The 21,979-nt window shown below is 38.5% G+C and overlaps 1 protein-coding gene across 4 annotated transcripts in view; it reads right to left on the reverse strand.

Annotated features, from left to right (window-relative positions):
• Positions 1–331: 331 nt before the first annotated feature.
• The window catches only part of LOC107792899 (nuclear pore complex protein NUP160), a 33,347-nt gene continuing 11,699 nt past the window's right edge, over positions 332–21,979 (reverse strand). For all 4 annotated transcript variants that reach the window (XM_075238616.1, XM_075238615.1, XM_075238618.1 and 1 more), the window contains 15 exons: positions 19,094–19,256; positions 17,585–17,844; positions 17,317–17,504; positions 16,288–16,364; positions 15,841–16,166; positions 15,600–15,668; positions 15,197–15,509; positions 14,959–15,087; positions 14,511–14,619; positions 14,350–14,421; positions 14,103–14,238; positions 13,905–14,012; positions 3,968–4,108; positions 996–1,169; positions 332–909 (listed from right to left, as the gene is read on the reverse strand). In XM_075238616.1, the coding sequence (XP_075094717.1) occupies positions 868–909; positions 996–1,169; positions 3,968–4,108; positions 13,905–14,012; positions 14,103–14,238; positions 14,350–14,421; positions 14,511–14,619; positions 14,959–15,087; positions 15,197–15,509; positions 15,600–15,668; positions 15,841–16,166; positions 16,288–16,364; positions 17,317–17,504; positions 17,585–17,844; positions 19,094–19,256 (2,307 nt within the window). In that variant the 3' untranslated portion in view covers positions 332–867. The remainder of the gene's footprint in view (positions 910–995; positions 1,170–3,967; positions 4,109–13,904; positions 14,013–14,102; positions 14,239–14,349; positions 14,422–14,510; positions 14,620–14,958; positions 15,088–15,196; positions 15,510–15,599; positions 15,669–15,840; positions 16,167–16,287; positions 16,365–17,316; positions 17,505–17,584; positions 17,845–19,093; positions 19,257–21,979) is intronic.

Raw genomic sequence — 21,979 nt, forward strand, 5'->3', positions numbered from 1 at the left:
GGTGAAATAATAAATTATAAATAGCTACTTCTATAGTCAGTTTGATTCGATTTTTTTTCTGGTTACTTTTTGATTAAAACCAAAACCAAACCAAATTTGATCGGTTTTTAAAATTCAAAACCAAAACCAAACCAAACCAAAAAAGTATCAATTTTTTTGGTCGATTTGGTTTGGTTTTCGGTTTACTCCTACTTAAAAGATGCAAAACCGATTGAATGTTGTTTAACAAACGCAATTTGATCGCATATCTTTACTGTACCAAAGGAGACAACACAATGTTCCGGAGGACAGAATTTAAACCGCATAAATTTTGCTAGCTGGTGGAGCTAAGTAAACTAGGAAATAAATCATTATATAAAAAAGAAACTCAAGCACTTGAACAATACATTAGATCTTTCCAAGTTAAATCTACAAAATTACACCTGATACATTCATTGACTTGGCTATAAGTGGCCGATCAGCTGCCCCAAATTGGAATTTACATACCTACCCATGTTAGAGTTACAACAAGAAAAACATCCCCCATAACTCATTATCAACTAGGGGATATTCCAGATAAGAGTGCATACGCATTTTTTTCCTGTTATCCCATGGTTTAGGGGAGGGTTGGAAAGTGTTCTAGAGGTGGTGCCTTGTATTTCAAAACACACCTTCCAATGTGAACAGTACATTTCTGCAGATGGAGGAGCCGGGAGAGGTCAGTAGTACTTGGAAAACAAACTACTGTCTTCGATTTCTTAAAAAGTTTGTGTGCCACCCAAATCCAAAACTATAGACACCATCATCCTGCTTTTTTTGGGATAGCGATGGCTCCTTAATCCTGCCTAGTCTATGGAAGCCAACAGATTGGAGAACTGGCAGTAACGACTAGACTGCAGAAGACATCACATCATCTGAATCCACTTTAAGCTGAGGATAAGAAACAAAAGGGAAATTAATCGAAGCAGTGAAAGGAGATTCAATCTCAAAAAGCTAGTTTTAAGAGTAAAGCATACTTGATGTAGATGGTTCACTAGAGCACCCTGTAACAACTTTTTCAGCTTTTCACTTTGATCAACCATGTGGCCTAATTTGATAGATTGTTGAAGTTGACACCATAAACGCTCAATCAAAGAATATGGGAACCAAACTGCAAATGGCCTTTTACGACGAATAATATCAGCTGGTCTCTGCAGGTAATGGCAACAGATAGTGCTGTTAAGAAATGTGCACATAGCCAAGAATAAAATTGGTTGATCTTGCAATCAGTAAATAATGCATCAAACACTTGTGTTATACTTGTATCTGATTAAAAGGCTAATAGAGATGTCAAGAAATAAAACAGAAAACCAAAAACGGGCACCAAAAAACTGGACTACTTTGAAAAACATTGAATAGCTACTAAAGACCTGTAGGAATGAAGCATGATAGCAGAATAAATAATAAAATGATGTAAAGCACAAAAGAGTGCCATGACAAAGTTGTCGATACAGGCCACAAGTACACAAACATGATATCAGCTGGACAATAAGATTCAAAATGTCCTCCATATGGTACCAATAGGGTTTTTTCATTTTCATTTGGAGGTGAGGGATGGAGGTTTGTGATAAGTGTCCAAGACTTTTGTGATGATATAAGATTCATTGGCATCACACACCACAACTTATAGCCTGTTTGGCCAAGCTTTTTCAAAACCAAAAGCATCTTATTTTCAAAAAAAGTGCTTTTGTTTTTCAAAGTTGAAGTGTTTGGCCAAGCTTTTTCAAAACCAAAAGCATCTTATTTTCAAAAAAAGTGCTTTTGTTTTTCAAAGTTGAAGTGTTTGGCCAAGCTTTTCCAAAACCAAAAGCATCTTATTTTCAAAAAAAGTGCTTTTGTTTTTCAAAGTTGAAGTGTTTGGCCAAGCTTTTAAAAGAAAAGAAAAATGCTTTTGAGTAGAAGCAGAAGGAATTTTGGAGAAGCAGAAAAAAATAGCTTCTCTCCAAAAGCACTTTTTTGAAAAGCACTTTTGAGAAAAATACACTTAGAAGCAGTTTTTAAAAGCTTGGCCAAACACTAATTGCTGCTCAGAAGTGCTTTTCAAATTAATTAGCCAAATTTTGAGAAAAAGCACTTCTCAAATAAGCTGATTTTTGCAGCTTGGCCAAACAGGCTATTAGGCAATGGCCAGAGCAAATATGAAGTATCAGTATCCTTCTATTTCCATGCTAGCCTGCCACAGATGAAGATTTGTAGCAGCAAAAAAGTAAACAAGTATTAATTGAAGATGGGAAAAGTCTAGCACAAGCATGAACCTAACAGACAGGATAGCAGAGTAAGTTATGATGGGAGATAAGTTGGAAATTGCATAATGTAAATGGAACTGGCAGATTTCTTAGAGATCCTGGTTTACTTCATAGATCAAACAGAATGCAGATAATGTGAGAAGATAAGTACTATTAGGGAGTTGTATGATGGTCGAGATTGACTCGATATCATGAGATCGAGTCAATCTCGACCATCATACAACTCCCTAGTAAGTACTTATTTTCTAATATTATCTGCATTCGGTTTGATCTATGAAGTAAACCAGAATCTCCAAGAAATCAACCATATGAATCATTTCCCCAACACTTATCTATCGTGTTCTCGTTGTACTCGGACAAAACTTTGGATGTTGTCATTTACTCAGCAGCTTTTTCCTCCTACCTCAATTCACCATTTCTTCCTCCTGAAGTATGATAAAGGGAAGGGCATTCACAAGACTGCTTTGATTCTCATCATGATACATTCTTGTAGTAAGCGGGTGGTTGAGAAACAGGTATTATGCTCTCCTTCAAATATCCCATAAATAAAGGTAGGTCGGAATTGGTGAAAATTGGAAGGACTTTAGACTTTCGGAATAAGGGCAATTAAATAGAAATGGATTACTTGCTTCTCCAAAGGCCCCACGCGGTTAAGAAGCTTAAAGAGAAGCTACTGGGACTGTAAAGTTGCATCCTCAACTTTTGGACGCGATCGAAATCGCTGAGGTCAGTGAGGACTGCAGAGTCTACCCAAAGGTTCAAGCCCCCCTAAAGTTAGAAAGCTGGTTAGACTGCGACCATTCTCAAGAACCAAAAAGACTGAGCTTTTCACCTTTCCGCCAAACCAGAACGAGAGCCAATCGGGTCGATCAGAATGTCCTTCATCCCAGATAAAATCTGGTGTGGAGCCGGACAGAACAATCGATGTGAGGCCTAGGTCAAGGCAGGAAGTCTAACTTCAGAAATAGAATAAGCCCACTTAACTTAACATAAATGTAGCCACTGGAGCCATTCTAAAAAGGGAGAAATTACAACTACTTGGTGAAATAGGTTCTTTTAGAATCAATTTCAAACCATCTGCTAGAGGTTGTAACAATCCAAACGATCCCACTACATCATGACCCTTTGAAGATTGAGGAACGTAGTGTCGGACAATTATGCCATTCGGAAGAAAGCAAAAGAGACAGAGTCCAAACGCTTTCCATAATAGGTACACGACAAATGTCTGGATTATTTTTATAGTTGAAATGTCATAAAGTGCGACCCAAGATCCATGACACGAGAAGTATCAACATTAGGAGATCTACAGATCTGTACATGTTAAAACTTCAGTTAAATTTATCCACTAACTGCATTTGATAATTTGGATATTATGTACACAAGAATGCGGATAGACAATATACAGAATGGGTGGTTGAATAAAGCCCTAAGATGGGAACCCTATCTTATCCTCTGGACTGTACTACCGTATAAATAACAGAAACCATTAGGACAGAGAAGTCCTCTCAGAGAGATGATACCAGCACAATGTTCTTCACCGTCATCACTAAGTACAACAAATGTCCAAAAGTGCTACAGTTTTATATCGAACCTAAGCAGATGGCTTGACTGAAACAGTAGACAAATTTCCCAGAAGACAGAATAAAAACCCCTAACAGCAGCCATTGACATTCAAATGCTTTGGAATAAGGATGAGAACTTACCAGTGATGCAAAGGATTCAATGTACTCGAGAAGCAGATTAGTCGCTTCAGTATAACGACCATAATCAATATATAGTCGAAGCAAAGAAGCAGGATTTGACTCACTTCCCGCCATTCCCCAACCACTTTTTGCTGGCACACCCTATGTCAAACATAGAATGATAAAAAAAATATCACAACCTCGACTTGACATTGAAGAAATCTAGAAGATAACAACACATATTACATCAAATTACTGAGCAAATTAAAGCCAATTCCAAATCCTGCTGCTAAGAATGCATCAAAAGCAATAGTAACTGCAAAATTTTCTGCTACACAAAACTAACAACAGCGAGTCTTCTCCTTCTTAGTTTGCTGCCAACATAGCAAACTTAGGCATCGGAAAACAAGATGCCTTATTAAGTGCCTTCTTCCTTTTACTAAGTAATTGTAATAGGATATAACTGAATAAATTTTAGAAGAGCCTTTCTGTATTAACAGCTTCCCCAACTGCTTGGATCCATTAAGCCATAAGTGATACTTCCACCTCCTCATACTCCCAATCTTGAAAGTGTTGAAAGTGCTTTCTGAATGGAACATGTCAAGAAATTTCATGTTCTTTTACTCATATTCCCACTCGCGAAATTGTTTTCTGAATGACACATTCAATGAAATTTGATCTCTCTTTTAAGTACTTCATGCGCTGCTATATTTTTTCATTAAAATAGAAAACAGATGAGGAAAGTCATCTTTCAAGGTGGCCTCCCCACATTAAAAGCGCACACTTCTCGCTTAAAGCGCAGAAGCGAGGCGAGGCGACTGACCTGCGCTTTTTTGCCCTAAAGCGCGACTCACATGAATAAGCGTACGCTTTACCCTAAAAAGCGAGAAGCAAGGCGATAAAAAAAGCGCAGAAAAGCTCGCTTAAGCGAGGTCCAGCCATCTGCTAGGGTTTTTTTTTTAAAAACTTGCAAATACACTTACGCACAATACTTCCAGACATCTGCTTCTCTGCTGCAAGCGACGACTACACTGTTCGAGTAAGTTTCTCTTCTTCTCTTCTTCTTCAGTTCTTTCTTCTCTTCTCTTCCTTTTCTGATTTTCTCTGCTTGTTCACTGTTCGACTCCTTTTTCTCTTCTTCTTTCTATTTTTTTCAGTTTTTATTGCTCTGTTCTGCCCTAATTTATGCTCTGTTTTTCTGTGTACTCTGTTTTTTTTTTTTTCTGTTCTTCACTGTTCACTGGTTCGACTCCTCTACTCTGTTCTCTTCTTCTTTTTTATTTTTTTCAGAACTCATTTCTCTGTTCAGCCCTGTTTTCTAATTTATGCTTGTGCTCTGTTTTTTCCAAATTTCTGCTGTTATTCTCTGTTCATTGTTTAACTGTTCTGTTTTTTTTTTTGTTTTTTTTTTTTTTTGGTTGTTGATTGTAGTAAATTCAATCTTATTATTCAATGGCATCAAGCCAAAAAAGAGATCCAGCTTGTGATTTTGTTTTGTTTTGCATTTGCTTAATATGTTATGACTTTTTGAGGATTATTGACTATCTAGTTTTAGTATCTATTATTTATTTCTTGATTTAAGAATTGAAACATTTGCTTAATATGTTATTTTTATTGAGTTCTTGGTCATTTATCTATGCCTATTTAATTTTTTTTATTTATGTGTTAAATTGCGCTTCACATGAAAAAAGCGCGCGCTTCGCTTCGCGCTTCTCGCTTCGGTGAAGCGAGGCCTCCTCGCTTTTTTCCGCTTCTCGCTCTCCAAAACACTGACATCAAGCCAAAACTGTACAAGTTTTAACGTTCCTTATTGAGAAGCCAATGAACCTTGAGGAGTTAAACTTGATTCTTGATGATCCCTTTTTACAAAATCATCCCATACATAGCATCCATACAAAATCTTCCTTAATGAGTTTTCCTCCCACGCAAACCCTGATACCTCCTTTTGGAAAAGCTCAATTATAGGTACAAACCTTTGTATAACCAACTGTCTAGTTTGACCGGAGCAGTGATCTTTCTCAACTAATCAGATATTCTTTTTTTCCTCTATCCATCCCATCCCAAAGAAATCTCTCATTAATTTCTCTAGCTTATTAATGAAAATAATAGCAATAGTGGTAGGTCATTTTCTTGCTTTTGTGCCAGCTCATGATCTAAAAGATCGTGCATACACCCTAGTACATGTTCCTCGACGCTAAGGGCACCCCGAAGAGCGGAGGATTTCGTGATATTTCTGATTGGTTGTCTTGTATTTCTTTTTGAGAATGATAACATTTTATAAATATAAAACAACACAAAGTTTGTGCTGCTAAAAGTGACAGAATACATCCCCAAAAAAGTAAAATAATCCCCCCACTACAAAAAGCTTACAAGGATTCTATGATATCAAGTATGGAGTCACAATCATTTACAGGGCATTCTTTACACCAAAAAAGAAAGAGTACTAAACAGTTCATTTTGATTTTCTGAATGGAGTTGCTAACATTCTCAAAACATCTGGAGTTCCTCTCGTTCCAGACTGACCACCAAATGCAGGCTGGGATCTTCTGCCACCATTTCTTCTGTCTGACTCCACTTGTCACACCAGCCCAGCATCTCAAGAGGTCGGATGTATCTTTTGGCATGACCTAGTTCATTCTGACAATACTTAGAAACATGTGCCACAGTTGAGAGGTAACAACACAGTGAAGAAACAGGTGGGAGTTGTCTTCTGCTTCCCTTCCACAGAGATAGCATCTGGAGGTCAGTTGATATCCCCTTCTCTTAAGTTTTTCATCAGTCAAGCAAACTTTTCTGGCCACCAACCATACAAAGCACAGCACCTTTGTGGATGCATTTACCTTCCAAATTTGTTTCCAAGGCCAACTCCTATCAGAATGAGCGTTGCCCATTAGGCTTTTGTAAGCAGAGCTCACCGAGAAATATCTGGTTCTTGACCCCTTCCATACCAAAGAGTCCTCGCAATCTGAGAGGCCTTGCAGTTGGTCAATTTGGTTTATCAATGTAGCAACTCTATCCACTTCCCAATCATTCAGCAGTCTTCGAAAGTTTAAATTACAGCCCTGTTGTCCCCTTATTTCTTCCACCTTGGCATGAGGATTTGAAGCTAACAAATATAGATCAGGATATTGGTCTTTTAGAGGACCATGTCCTATCCAGTTGTCATCCCAAAAAGCAGCCTTCCTACCGTTTCCTAGCTTGACTTCAGTGTTCTAGAAGAAACTAGGCCACAGATTCCTAATTGCCTTCCAGTTACTAACCCCATAGGAGGAAGTAACTCTCTTAGTGCACCATTGGGAGTCTTGACCATATTTGGCTTCTATTACTTTTCTCCACAAAGCCTGTTGCTCATGGTTGTATCTCCAGAGCCACTTAAATAGTAAGCTTCTATTATGTAGTCTCAGATTTCTGATGCCCAAGCCATCATTAACTTTGCTTGAGATGACATTCTTCCACTTCACTAGGTGAAAAGCTTTTGTTTCCTTGTTACCTTGCCAGATAAAATTTCTTCTGATAGTATTCATTCTCTTTTCCACCTTAGCTGGTAAAGGGAACAGAGACATCACATATGTTGGTATAGAGTCTAACACACTGTTTACTAGCACCACTCTGCCACCAAGCGAAAGATATTGAGTTTTCCACTTGGCCAATCTCTTTTCACTTCTTTCAATTACCCTATCCCATATCTCCAATGCTTTATTTTTAGCCCCCAAAGTCATACCCAGGTAGGTAGTTGGCAGGCTGCCAATTTCACAAGCCAGAGTTCCGGCTAATATGTGCATATGAGGCACCACATTAATGGGGAAAAGCTGAATTTTCGTCCAATTGACATGGAGCCCAGAAATTGCTTCAAACACAATTAAGATCAGTCTGATGTGCCTCAGTTGATCAACCTTAGCGTCACACAAAATCAAAGCGTCATCTGCGTATAGCAAATGGGAAATATCCATCGCACAGTCAGGTTTGTTGGATACCTTGAATCCCTTAATCCAACCATTTGTCTTTGCCCTTTTTATCATACAATTTAGACCTTCCATGACTAAGATAAACAAAAAGGGGGAGAGAGGATCACCTTGCCTAAGGCCTCTCTTTAAGGGAAAGAAATCTTCAGGTGAGCCATTAATCAAAATAGAGAACCTGACAGAGCTAATGCAGAACAATATCCATTTCAGCCATTTGCTCCCAAATCCCATGTCCTTCGTTATTTTGATCAGAAAGTTCCAATTAACATGATCAAAAGCCTTCTCTAAATCAAGTTTAGATAGGATTCCAGGTTTTTGCCCCTTCTGTCTAGAATCCACACATTCATTTGCTATTAGAGCTGCATCTACAATTTGTCTTCCCTTGATAAATATCATTTGTTGTTCATCCACTAGCTTGATCATTACAGACTTGAGCCTTTCTGTTAACATCTTAGAAATAATTTTGTACACACTCCCAATTAGGCTGATAGGTTTGAAGTCCCTCAGTTCCTTGGCTCCTTTCTTCTTTGGAATTAGTGCAATGTAAGTTGCATTAATGCTTTTTTCAAAGAATTCCTTTGAATGAAAATTCTCAATAGTTTTCATGATGTCTTCCTTCACTACTGCCCAGCATTTCTGAAAGAATCCCATAGAGTAGCCATAAGGGCCTGGTGCCTTGTCAGAGGCACAAATTCTAAAAGCAGCCAGAACTTCCTCTTCCTCAAAAGGTCTTTGTAAACATATAGCCTCCGCAACAGTCAATTTTGGGCTTTCAAGATAGTTGAAATCTGGTCTCCATGTCTCAGTTTCAGTGTAGAGGCTGGTGTAATACTGCAGAATTTCATCTTTGATGACCTCAGGGTCAGAAACCTGCTCGCCATTAATCTCAAGTTTGTCCAAGTTGTTGGCTCTCTTATGTGAATTTGCCATTCTGTGGAAGAATCTTGTGTTCCTATCTCCCTCTTTTAGCCATAGTATTCTGGACCTTCGCCTCCAAGCAATCTCCTCAAACTTTGACATCTCCTCAAATTCCATCTCTAAGCTTGTCTTGAGAACAAGTTCATCTTCAATCAAGTTCCTCTGCTCCTATAACCTGTCTAGGTTTTGAACTTCATTCAAATTTTCTGTTTTCCGGTTCTCCAAACTACCATAGTTGTTAAGATTCCACTCTTTTAGTTTCCCTTTCAATATTTTTAGCTTAACTGCTAAAATGTAGTCTGGTGCACCTGTGACATCAAAAGAGCTTCACCACCCATTAATCATCTCAGAGAAACCTTGTACTTCCGGCAACCAGTTTTCGAATTTGAAGTAAGATTTTTTCTTCTCCCATTCTCCACATTGCAGCAGGACAGGTAGATGATCAGAGTCTAGCCTAGGCAATAAGGACCGCTTGATGTTGCTAAATTCTTCATCCCATTCAGTCGTTATCAAGAATCTATCTATTCTTGACGCTGCAATATGATTATTTCCTTTATACCATGTATAAATACCTCCTGCCAGTGGAAGATCAATCAGTTACATAAGTTGCCACCTGACCTATGGCCCAAATTCCCCTTACACACTTTTTGCGAACAAAAATTACTTTACACACGCAATATTTCTAAAGTGTCTAGTACACACCATTTTTTTCTTGACCAGCTTTTCAAAATATATGTAAGGTCACGCGCCAATAAGGTCGTGACACGTGTCCTAACTCAAGAAAAAAAAAATTACTAAATTTACACCAATTGATAATATTTAAAAGAAAACAAACAAAAAAGAAACAAAGCCCCCCCCTCACGTTTCTCATCTTCTTCTGACCCCCCATACCCGTCGACCTCCTCCTCTAAACTCCAACAGCCATGGCAAATTCCCACCAGAACAAAATATTAACATGAATCAAGCATCTTCATATCCATACTATTGAAGCACCCAAACTTATCAAATTTTGAAATTTCTATTTACCAAAATCAAAATCAAAATCTGCAACTTTAGATTCTATTTCAAGTTTAAAATGCACAAAAATGCTAGCTCTTTGCCGGAGGAAAAGAAAAAGTAAAAGATGATAGTACCTCCAATATAGTCAAACTTATTTGGCCCTTTATTCCGGTCACCCGCTCCTCTCATTATAAAGGGAAAAGAAAAAAGAAAAAGAAAAAACTTAGAAAACTTGATTGAACAGTACCTTGAGAAAAGAAAATGAAGGCTAGAGAGACATTTTTTGGTAAAAAGAAAAAGGATAAAAAGAAAAGAATTATGTAGGCCATCAGATCAACTTTATTAAATCTGAGCCGTTCGAATAAAGTTGCAGATGGCCATGTTGACAAAACACGTATAGATCTGACGCGCTCACTTTTATTTGTTAAACATGCGCGCCCCATCTGACAAAAGTAGTGTGTCTTAGACACTTTAGAAAGGTTGCGTATGTAAAGTAATTTTTGTTCGCAAAAAGTGTGTATAGGGGAATTTGGGCCATAGGTCAGGTGGCAACTTATGTATTTTGCCAAGATCAATCAGTTCCAGTTCCCCTATCAAGTCTGAGAACTCATGCATAGCACTATTGTATCTCCCCCTACTTCTCCTTTCTTGTGTGTATCTGGTGGTGTTAAAATCGCCACAAACCATCCATGGACCCTTGCAAATCCCCCTGAAAGCTACTAATTCCCACCAAAGATCTTGCCTTTCTTTTCTGCTATTTGATCCGTACACCCCTGTGATAAACCATGTAAAGTCTTGAAAAACAGAGGATAGTTCCAGTTCCCCTATCAAGTCTGAGAACTCATGCATAGCACTATTGTATCACCCCCTACTTCTCATTTCTTGTGTGTATCTGGTGGTGTTAAAATCACCACAAACCACCCATGGACCCTCGCAAATCCCCCTGAAAGCTGCTAATTCCCACCAAAGATCTTGCCTTTCTTTTCTGCTATTTGATCTGTACACCCCTGTGATAAACCATGTAAAGTCTTGAAAAACAGAGGATAGTTTGCAAGATATGCTCTGTGTCCCGTAACCTTCTACATAACCTTCCCAAACCCTTTTGTCCCTCAGTAGTAAAATCCCCCCACTTCTCCCGTTAGACTCTAGACAAGCCCAATCGATCCATCTTCTCCCCCATAATTGTTTAACTTCCCTCGTCGTGTCCCCTTCCAGCTTTGTCTCTTGTAAGCAATAGACATCAGCATTCCATTTATGAACAAGTGCTTTCACAACCCTTCTTTTTCTCCTCTTATTCAATCCCCTAACATTCCACGATATAATTTTGACCTTCATTGGATAACAGTGATGTTGTTTTCCCCCTGCTACTCGATCCACTCTCCTTGAACTTCATCCCAATTTCTACGTTCTTAACTTCTCTATTGATTTTTGGCTTTGGTGTATCACAGATTGTAAGTGCCTCCTCTCCTCTGTTCTGCAGTCTTCTTTTGTCAGTTTTCATAAATAGAGAGAGAGCCTCCCATTCGCAGCCTTGGAAATCAACCCCATATTGTTTGCTCATCTTGATAACATTCTTATGTACCCATAAGGATGTGTCTTCTTCTACCATCTGATTTTGTATGTCTAGAGGTATGACCTCTTCTCCCTCCCAACATTGTGTGCCATCATACAGTAGAGGCTGTTATTGATTTTGTACTTATACCAGTTGATTCTCCAAACATAATTCCTCTTCCTGGTTAGTAACATAATCATCGTGTTGTGTCTCATGCATAGAGCTCTGAATTTGGACAGGTGTTGATGAGTTTTCCCCCTTGGATACGTATTCAGCAGGCGTTACCTTTGAAGCCTTTGAAGTCATCGAACAGATTGATAAAGGCGATGAGTTCGCTTCAATTTCAAGACCCACTGGATCGTGTCTTAGTCCAGCTGGAGATGGGCCTTCGTCAGATGCATATAAAATGTTATCAAAACATTTTGGGTCTTCCACAGAAGCAAGTGAAATAATATCAAGACCTACTAGGCTATCAACTTCTTTTAAAATTTGGGCCCCTTGAGGGAGGCCCAATAGTTTGCTCTCCTTTTCCTTATTTCCTCCAAGCCCAGAAGTTTGCCCCACTTCAACAGATGGTGTGATACAGTTGTCCCTTTTTTGAATTATAGGAGACTTTTTGGCCTCCATGTGCTCTGCCCTGTCAGTCCCAGCTACAGCAGACCTAGGCTGGCCTTTTATGGTCTTTGTTCCATCAATATCATTCATCGATATCCGCTGGGTTTTAACTGCCACCGGATGTTCACTCCATAGTAGCAATTGGAAGATTAAGCCGTCGTTCTCCACCTCCACTTCCTTCTGATTAATTGTCGGTGGCCCTTTGACTTTGATACGAGCCCAACGGAGGTGGTTTTTTAGTTTTGTTTCCTGTTCTGTCTCAATCCAACCTCCGCATTTGTCACCAATGGCTTTCATGGTGTCAGCAGACCAGAGATGTAGAGGAAGGCCGAGTATTCTGACCCAAACCCAAGCAGGCTTAATTTCTGCTGGAACACAAGCCGTCGTTGGAGTCCACCATTTCAGATTCAATTTTGCTTTCCCCCATCTCCACGTGCCTTCTAATACTTGTTCCGCCATTCATCTGGTTGGAAACTCGAACAGGAACTGACATCCATTCAATTCGTATACCCCAATAGCATTGCTCCACTTGTTGCTGATCCATTTTCGGACTTCGTTTCTAGTGGGAATTTCATCAAGTTCCTTGGAGAATCTACCAACCACACCTGCTCAAGAGTTTATCATCCGAGATTTTTGTCCCCTGTATTTTAATAATGCCCTCCTCAGTTTGATTGATCATCTGGGCCCCATTCATTTTGGACCATTTGCATTCACGAGTTGTATGAGCATAGGTGTTATGTAATAAAGGCAACGGTGGATCTGTAATAACTGCTCTTCTATTCATGAAATTCTTTATTTTAATAGCTAGCTCTCCCCGTCCCACATTAAAGGCCTTTTCTAGGATAATAATGACTGATCGGTTAGTTCCATGCACTGCTATAAGGCTGATAAATCTGCCATATACGTTGTATTTTTGTGTGCAATAAAAGGTGGTGGTATTGTCTCTGATATTCCATCTGTTGTACGTGTTTCCCCTTCTCCTTGACGCTTTCTGCGGCACTTCACTAACCCATGAAAGTGCCTTCCCACTTAAGGTCATTCTTCTAAGCAGATGGTTTCTTCTCTCCACCCATTCAAACCAAGTTTCTTATGCTGTTTCATTCTCTGTGATGTCGTATGATGCTGTCTTGTATTTCTAATAAGTTGTTTATCAGTTGGCATGTTGAATCGTAAACATAATATGATGAGGGGTGGTCTACGGGCAGCTGCTCAATCAATTAGTTATGAAATACCATTAGCTTTATGTGTGTTATCAATATCTCTATGTGTGATTCGGTGAGACCTAAGATTTCTCCAAATTCTTTTCTTTCTAGAAACTAAGGTAAAAAGATTTGATTGGCCCGAACCAAGGAATCCAGAGATATGCAAAACGGCTTTTGTTCTCTCCTTGATCAGAGATTTCTAGGCAGAGATTTTTTTTTTTTTTTTGGGGGGGGGGGGGGGGGGGGTATAAATATGGTCATAAAGTAAGCGCGAATGCTCAACAGTGGTGGCCTTAACCAGAACCACTCTCCTCGAACTTTTAGTAGATCAGCTCTCAAACTTCTTATATTCTACTTTGTAAATATGGTGCCCAGCTTTTCCTTAATGCTGATAAATATACTGTTACCATTCTCAAAAAAAATCTTCTAATTCCTTGAATTTACCACAAAGAGAAAATCCAAAATATTTTGCAAGGTCAATAATTTTACATCCTCCAGATGATAGGGCTGAAGTAGACATCAACAAAGAAAAGAACGGAATAAGCATTTCACACTCTATGCAGAGACTAGACGGTATGAGCAACTCTTGTCTGACATATTTTTTGTTTTATCTTGATAAATAATTTTTGTGTAATTCTTTTCCATGACACTTATACAACCTTGAATATTTGGGCTTAGGCCCTCAATTAATTAAATGATGGTGTAGTTACCTTGAACATTTGAACCAACCAAAGAGGCAACTCAATTTGAGGATCAGCAGCAAGAAGAGTATCAGCAACAACAACAGGCAATTTAGCATGAAACTTTTTGTATTTTTCCTGCATTGACGTTATGGAGATAAAAATTGAAAGAACGGTATATTTGCTTTAAACAGTTAAAATTAGTTATGAAAGAAGGAAGATACGGACAAGATAGAGCTCAAGTGTCTCCCACTGGCTACTGCCTTTAGATTCATGTGCAGCTGGACCAACATTAGGCGATTCATGGACAACAATCTCATCCTGCGATGAAGTCAAAAGAAGACTGTGCATCCTCTGACCATTCCTGAGTAATAGGTATCACAAATTTAATGGTAGAAACATGCTAAGAAAAACAGCTTGCATCGAGGGGAATGAGAAATGATGCATATAAAAAGCAGAATCAAGAATATCTTACCCAACTGATGGGGCTTGCAGTCCTTTTGGGCAGCATTTCAATGACATAGCTGCAAAAACTCTTTCAAGTTCCCTGAGAGACAGCACAAGAATTGCAAGTCAAGAAACCTAGGAATCACGGAGGCTTACTAATTTCCCTTGGAGCTACCCAAAACAACATACCTCTTCAAAGCTGACCCTTTCCAAAATTTAAGAATTAATGTAAAAGCCATATCATACAAGTTTGATTCAACCAAAAGGTCAATTACATCCGTTGGGGGTGCCTCAATTCCTGAAAGAAGAAAAGCATTTGTTAAAGGAAAGTAGAAGGAGCAAAGGGAAACTTAATTTTTGAATCTCATTGAGTTGAGACCTTCCATTTCACATAAGCTGAAGAGTGACACAATCTTCTTTGTTCGAAGCACAATTCTAAGGAAAGTTTTCAATTCGATATATGTTATCCAAAATGACATAATAGCCAGTAGCAAACAAATGAAAATACCAAGGTGTAAACCAGAGAGTATCTCAAAACCCAGAATTTCAAATTTGAAAATATTGAGTTAAGCACAAACACAGCTAATTTAGAACTTAGAAACAAGGGAAAGGCATGTTAACTTAGCATCAAACTTACTCGCAAAAGTCCACTTGACATTTGCCAATGATAGCAAATACTCAGCTGACGTTAGAATGAACTCATTCTCAAGTTTTTCAACATCTAAGTATGACCTTTGCCTTTGAGACTGAGCACCAGTACCAGGAGCTGGAAAAGGAGAAAATGGATGTGACATAACCAAACAAAAGAATGTAGTGATAGTTTAAAAAAGAAAATGATTTTGAAAAAATCAAATAAATCTTGAAGTATAATTTACACTGTTCTTCCACGGTTATCCTAGCCTTTTTACTTGGATACATATTAGAACAAGTTTCCTCAAGTGGAGCATCAATCCAAGCATATGCAGGATGAACCAGCTGCAGAGCATTGATAGCAGCAGAAAGCCCATTTAGCCTCTCCTGCAGAATAAAAGATCGCCGTTGGGGATCTCTCAATGCACCGTGGATTCTTAATTGTGCTGAATACAAGTAAATATAGCTCGCTGCTCTCCGCCAACTATGTCTCTGCATTGCAAATGCGTAGAGCAACTTGAATGGGTTTGGCTTGGCTGAAACATCTGAACGCTCAGCCTACAATTTTTCAGATTTAACGTGAGCCTTGTGAAGCTGCAAACCGTGTACTGTATTAAATCATTTATAGTTCATGAAATGATTACAAACCTTCCAAGCAAGTTCTCGCTCCACCTTCTCAGACAAGCCAATAAATGGTAGCTGGCCATCGCAAAGAATCTGGATGAAAGGAAAAGTGAAGACAGCAAGCATAAGTTATCCAGTAACTATTTACAGGGTAAATGGAAAGAATGTAGTGAAAACACATATAGAAAGTAGGGAAGACAACAGGTAAAACAGAATGGTCATATAAGGCTGCAACAGGAAAGAAAAAAGACCAAGGATACAGAACCTTCACAGCTCCTCGTTCATATAGAACAATTATAAAACGCCTCAGACAAATGGTTTTGCTTTCTTCGTCTGGATTTGAAATGATTGCGCAATATGCATCATAGTAATAGTTGAGATCTAACGTGAACTTGAAGACATTAGCCCAAAGTCTTCCCTTGACAGCAGTCGCTGATTCATCAAGAATACCAGATCCAAGAGCTTCGTCAACTTGCTCAAGTGCAGCAAGAGCAAACTGGCAGGCAGCCTCCCTCATGTTATGTTGTTCAAATATTTGCATTGCCCATTGATAGTAATGAAGCTTCCAAGCAGCAGGTGAGACATGTTGAGCTAGGATACATAACAGTATGAAGTAAGATGACGTCCTTTTAGTTAAAGAATCAAAGATACTGAGGAAAATGAGTGAGAGCTTTCTTCTAGAATTACAAGAAGCTTCAGCGGAAAAACATACAGAAACCAAGGTGTATCCATCCTGCTTCATTTGGCAAGCTTTGCAAAGCGTTGGCAGCTCCTCCTACAGACGCAGCTCTGCAAGCATAAGCATAACCAGTATGTTCACAAAAGAACCACTTCAACAAAAAATATTATAAGTACCATTTCAAGAATATTTACAACACAGGAAGTCAAGAACATGAGACTTTATACAGAAGTCATGGCAATCCAAATTGAAATAAGGCTCTAATTTTACTGTGTGACTGTGTGTCATTTCTTTTATTTTTTGCTTCTTCAACTTTTGGAACAAGATAAGGAACAACAAAGATGAAGAATTATTACCAAGAACCGTGAATCCAGCCACAATAAAGGAAGATGTCCGAGTGAAAAGTATATGGTTAACTATATCATTTCACAACCAGTACCTATGCTGCTACCATCGAGACGTGGACTTGAAGTTCCTTTTATTCAAACCTACAGAAGCTAGTAGACATAAAAAATATGTCCAATAAAAAGAGGAACCTAGTTAAGACTTCTTTTTATCCTTTTTGTCTGACAAGACCTGTGGAGGCTACTATAACGAATAAAAGTCTAGACTCTCGCTGTTAGACCATACTATCTATTTCCTATCTGTTCTTTTCTCAATCAAAATGCTCTCCAACAGTTTTTACAGTGATGCATCAAAGCAACTTTAATGTCTCTAACAATCTCAAATCTGTTGGGACATATTTTACCAAGCAGCAACAAGCCTCAATACAGTTACTGTCAGTATCAAAGTTACCATTTGAGATGCTGCAATCTCCTTCTGATTTTATCTCACTCTCATGCCTCAACCTTCGGTCTTCTATTTTCATTTCAATTTGCTATGTGCCCACAAATTTCTCCTATTTCAGTCACAAAAGATCACTTTTTGATCCTCGATATACCAGTTCTTTCCAGACTAAACACTAAATCTGACCTGCAGCTGTAAATATCTTCTTGGAGATATCCAGTTCATAGCTGTGACTGTAAAAGTAACAAGATACTTCGCATTAAAGCCTACACATACCGAAAAAAACACCGAACTGCTTCAGAAATTTTTCTTTCTTTCATTGTTCCATGCAAGCCACGTTGGCTTTGTGCAATAAAGCAACAACCAAGAAGATGCAACAGAGTGGACCACTCCCCACCATCGCTCTGAAGACTTTGGAAGATCTTCTCCTTGCGCGAATACGTATCCACCAAACCGAGTACATACTGGATGAAAGAACAAATTGTTTCAGTAAGATCTTAAGAATTATTTTGGGGAGCATAAAATGAAAATGACAGCAACCTACCTCAACAGCATCATATTGCCCATGTCTAAGTAACACTAGAGCAAGGCCAACCGAATGACTGAAGAAAACAGACGGTTCTGCTCCTGTTCTCCCCCATATTATCCAGCTAGCAAATTCTTGTACTGAACTACTTAGACTGCTGGGATCAGGAAGATGTCTGAAAGATGGACTGCTATGACCTCCAAGTAACAGAATGAAGGCCAATGTGAATTCAGATTTACCAAGTTTCTCATTCCATGATCTCCGATCAACATTGCCATCTGACAACATAGATAAACATACAAAACCATAGCAATCAATCTAGAAGTGTCAAAAAAGTTACCTCTAATCCACAATTACAGAAAGGGAATCTGAAAAACACAAAGAAAAAAGAAGAAAAAGCAAAACTCGAAACCTCCATCACTTGCATCCCTAGTTTTCGACTTACAATAATTATACATATTGCAAAAGAATAAGCAGCACCAGTCACAAATATTACTCGAAAAAATAGAAATTAATGACACGCTTTATTTATATTGTAACACTGACTAGATTTCTTTCCGTTCTACCCATTCGATTCCAAGATAAGAAGCTAATACTAAAATAATAAGTGAAGCAATCCCAATTTAGTTGCAACAACCTTCCCACTGAAGGCCTCTGATACAACTAGGGAGAACCACACCCCCAAAAGCTAGCTATTAAGATGGGAGATCCCAAGGCTATATAAACCCCACCTCAGCACTTTGTAGTACCGATGTGGGACTCAAATCTCATTCCTTGCAATAGACCATAACAAACCACCACGCTCCACATCCGTCGTCCTTGACGGTTGTGCGCTAGACATTTCTCGCCCTGGGCGAACACTGCATACCGGCGTCACAATCCAAGGCATGGTGGGCACGGAGGGTGGCTCTGATACCATTGATACAACATAGGGAGAACCACACCCCAACAGCTAGTTATTAAGGTGGGAGAGCCCAAGGCTATATAAACCCCACATCAACACTTTGTAGTACCGATGTGGGACTCAAGTCCTATTCCTTGCAATAGACCATAACAAACCACCACGCTTCTGCTGCGCATAGCCGTCGAGGACGACGAATGCGGAGCGTGGTGGTTTGTTATGGTCTATTGCAAGGAATGGGACTAGAGTCCCACATCGGTACTACAAAGTGCTGATGTGGGGTTTATATAGCCTTTCACTCTCCCACCTTAATAACTAGCTTTTGGGGTGTGGTTCTCCCCTAGGTTGTATCAGTCTCCCTCTAGTTTTTGCAATGCTCCTCAAGATGTTACACCCTTACTGTAAAGCTCTTTTTTGCAATTTTAGACAGTGTCCACTAGTGATTAATACCCGCACCGCTTTTCAGTCAGAAGATGGTCCTTCAAATTTCCGTTATGACTACCAGAGCCACAGAAGAGATCATAAAAGTTTAATTGAGTCTGCTTAGATACATCAACTGACATGCAATAAGCAGCCGACCTAGGATAGTCCATAATAGCTCTTCATCACAATAGAGTGGTACATACCAAGCTGTAAAGATGAAAGTTGACTGCTGAAGTCTTCAAGAAGAGGAGATTCAGATGGTGTGGTACTGAAGAAATGGATGATATGCCACTCAGTAAGAACCTCTTGGATCATTGGAACTAACTCAATTTTAACTCTTGAAACCTCATCCTCTGACATGCCAATCTGCAAGAAGAGAACATTTGAGATCCTGATAGTCAAAGACAAATTGCACCAAAATCCTATTTGATACTAAAAGCTTCCAACAGCTTTCATAAACTTAGTTTTTGGCTAAATACATAAGCAGCCCCTTAAACTTGTCCGTTTTTTTCCATTTAGACACTTGAACTAAGCTTTGTTCCTATTGAACACCTAAACTCAAGTCTAAATGTTCCTATCAGACACGTTTGGCACAATCTCATGGCACAATCTCAAAAACAGCTTAGGAGCATGCTGTCAAACTCCTCCTACATGGCAAAATAGAAGAATAAGAATGTGACACGTGAAAAAAAAATTCCGGATCTCCCATCCTCCCCCTTTTCTCTCCTTCTTACCCCCGGTCCCCTGCTCTTCTTCTTGTGATCCTTATCAGTGATCACTTTTACCATATTGAATTAGGTAATGAAAATTTTGTGGAGATGACCCCAAATTACAGTGATAAGATATTGGGTAATGGAAATTTTTTGGAGATTTCTCCGACACATTGTTTCTTGTTTTCATTACTTCTCTCTCCTATCCCTTACTTCTATTTTTCTTTGTCTTCCATTTCCATACCGAAAGTTACTTTCTAAGTTTTGATTTTGATCAGATAACAAAAATAGAGCAAAAAGAAAGAAAATTGGTTCATATCAGTTCTTCAAGAATTATGTGAACTAGGTACGGTATTTATCCACAAGCTTTCATCTTTGTTGAGTTCCCAACTCTAAGAATAAGAATGCGGTGTGACAACCGAGTCTAATGAATTTGTTGAATGTTGGATTTTCTGTATTGCCAGAGATAAGGAATCTGAGCTTTCAGTTGACGGTATCACCAACCGCCAACATCGAGAATTGTGATGGAGGTATCACAGTTGGTGTTGGGAATTGCTCCGATGGTGAATGTGAACTTGGGAAAGAAATCACTGGACGGTGACAATTGTTCAGAAGTTGCAATTAAGATAAATGATGGATGTTCCAGCGTGAACATAAAAATTCTAAGCTTAATTGTTAAGGATTTGACACCAAAACAATAGAAAAACTCAGAGAAGGAAATGATGAATGAAAGAGTGTTTTATATTTTGTTTTTGTGGCTCTACAGTCGTTCCTTTTTCTCCCTACTAGATGGGAGAGCAAGGGTGGCGGAAGATGGTGAGAGGGAACGAGAGTGAGGAAGAAGGAGAGCAAAATATTTTGTTAAAAGATATTGGCTTGACGCGCTCAAAATGATTGTTGCACACATACTTTGCCATGTCAGCAAGATATGTCTAATTGGCACACTTTGACTCGAGTTCAGGGGTTCAATAGGAACAAAGCTTAGTTTAAGTGTCTAAATAAAAAAATCCGGACAAATTTAAGGGGCCACTTATGTATTTGGCCTTTTTTTTTCAACTTCTCATTAAAGAAAACAAGAATTTCAGTATAAACACAAAAATGATGTTGTTGAATTGTTATCTTCTTTGCGGAAATAGTGTAATCTGGCAGATTATTATCTAACATAGAAAATAATTCATCCAGTTCATTATTTTTTAAGCTAAAAACACAGATATATGGAGCTTCAAAGACCACAATTAATTCCGTCTAATTATTACTTAAGACTCCTAAAGGTATTTTTAAATCATTACTTTATGTAGTGACTTTCATATGCGGATTGCAACGGTTTCCGCAAACATTAATTGTTCCATGATTATAGTGATCAGTAGTATCTAGTGTTATAAGAAGAAATATACATTATGCTTGCACAAAAAGGCAATAAAGCAAACATCACAGTATACTTGTACATATGAGCATCCCATATTTACTACTGTATGAGCTAAGAATTGAGAAATCCAGTGCATTTTCAGTACTTCTATCAGATTGAAATCATACCAAGTCTCATGAGGGATCTTTATCCACACAAAAAAAAAACTATACATCACCACTTCTTTTATAAGCCCATTAACTTCCTAAAGGTTGCCTTGTTCCTTCTAACTTCTTTTCTTTGTTTTGCTTTTCCTCACTTAACTGAATCAGACTTTAAGAGATGAAAAAAATGAGAGGAAAAAATGAGAAAGATAAAGCCTTATGCTACTTTGGTACAAAGATTCCTCTGAGGGCACACTTCAGACTTCTTCGTTTTCTTCTTTTTTAAAATCTGTTTCGGGACAAATCTTCTTCCACTACTTCTGTCTCTCTACTTCTCTAGATATTGTTTTTCCTGTTTCTTTTCCTCAAGGTAACTCCTCCTTGGTAGTAGCCAACCTCTTTTGTTGCTACTTCTGCCTTTGGACTTCTCTTTTACACTATCTTGCGTTAAATGATACTCCATCCGTTTCAATTTAAGTGATGTAGGTTGACTCGGAACGGAGTTTTAAAAAAAAAGACTTTTGAAACTTATGGTCACTTAGCTTAAAGGGTAAAAGCTTTGCGGGATCATAACATGCGTGTGGCTATAAAATCTTCTCATTAAGGGTAAAATGGGAACTTTAATGTTTAATTATTCCCAAATATAGAAATGTGTCATTCTTTTTGGAATGGACTAATAAGGAATGTCACATAAGTTGAAACAGAGGGAGTACTTTTTTCCTTTCCTTCTACACCCTCAACTATGTTTTTAGTTTCGATTTTTATCTACAGACCGATTGTTCGTACAAAAAAGAATGACTATTGGAATTGAAGCTTATTATCAGTAGCAAAATTGCTAAAGCAATTGAATATGAGATTGAATAATGCAAT

The sequence above is a fragment of the Nicotiana tabacum genome, chromosome 19 (genome assembly GCF_000715075.1).
Source record: "Nicotiana tabacum cultivar K326 chromosome 19, ASM71507v2, whole genome shotgun sequence".
Lineage (NCBI taxonomy): Eukaryota > Viridiplantae > Streptophyta > Magnoliopsida > Solanales > Solanaceae > Nicotiana > Nicotiana tabacum.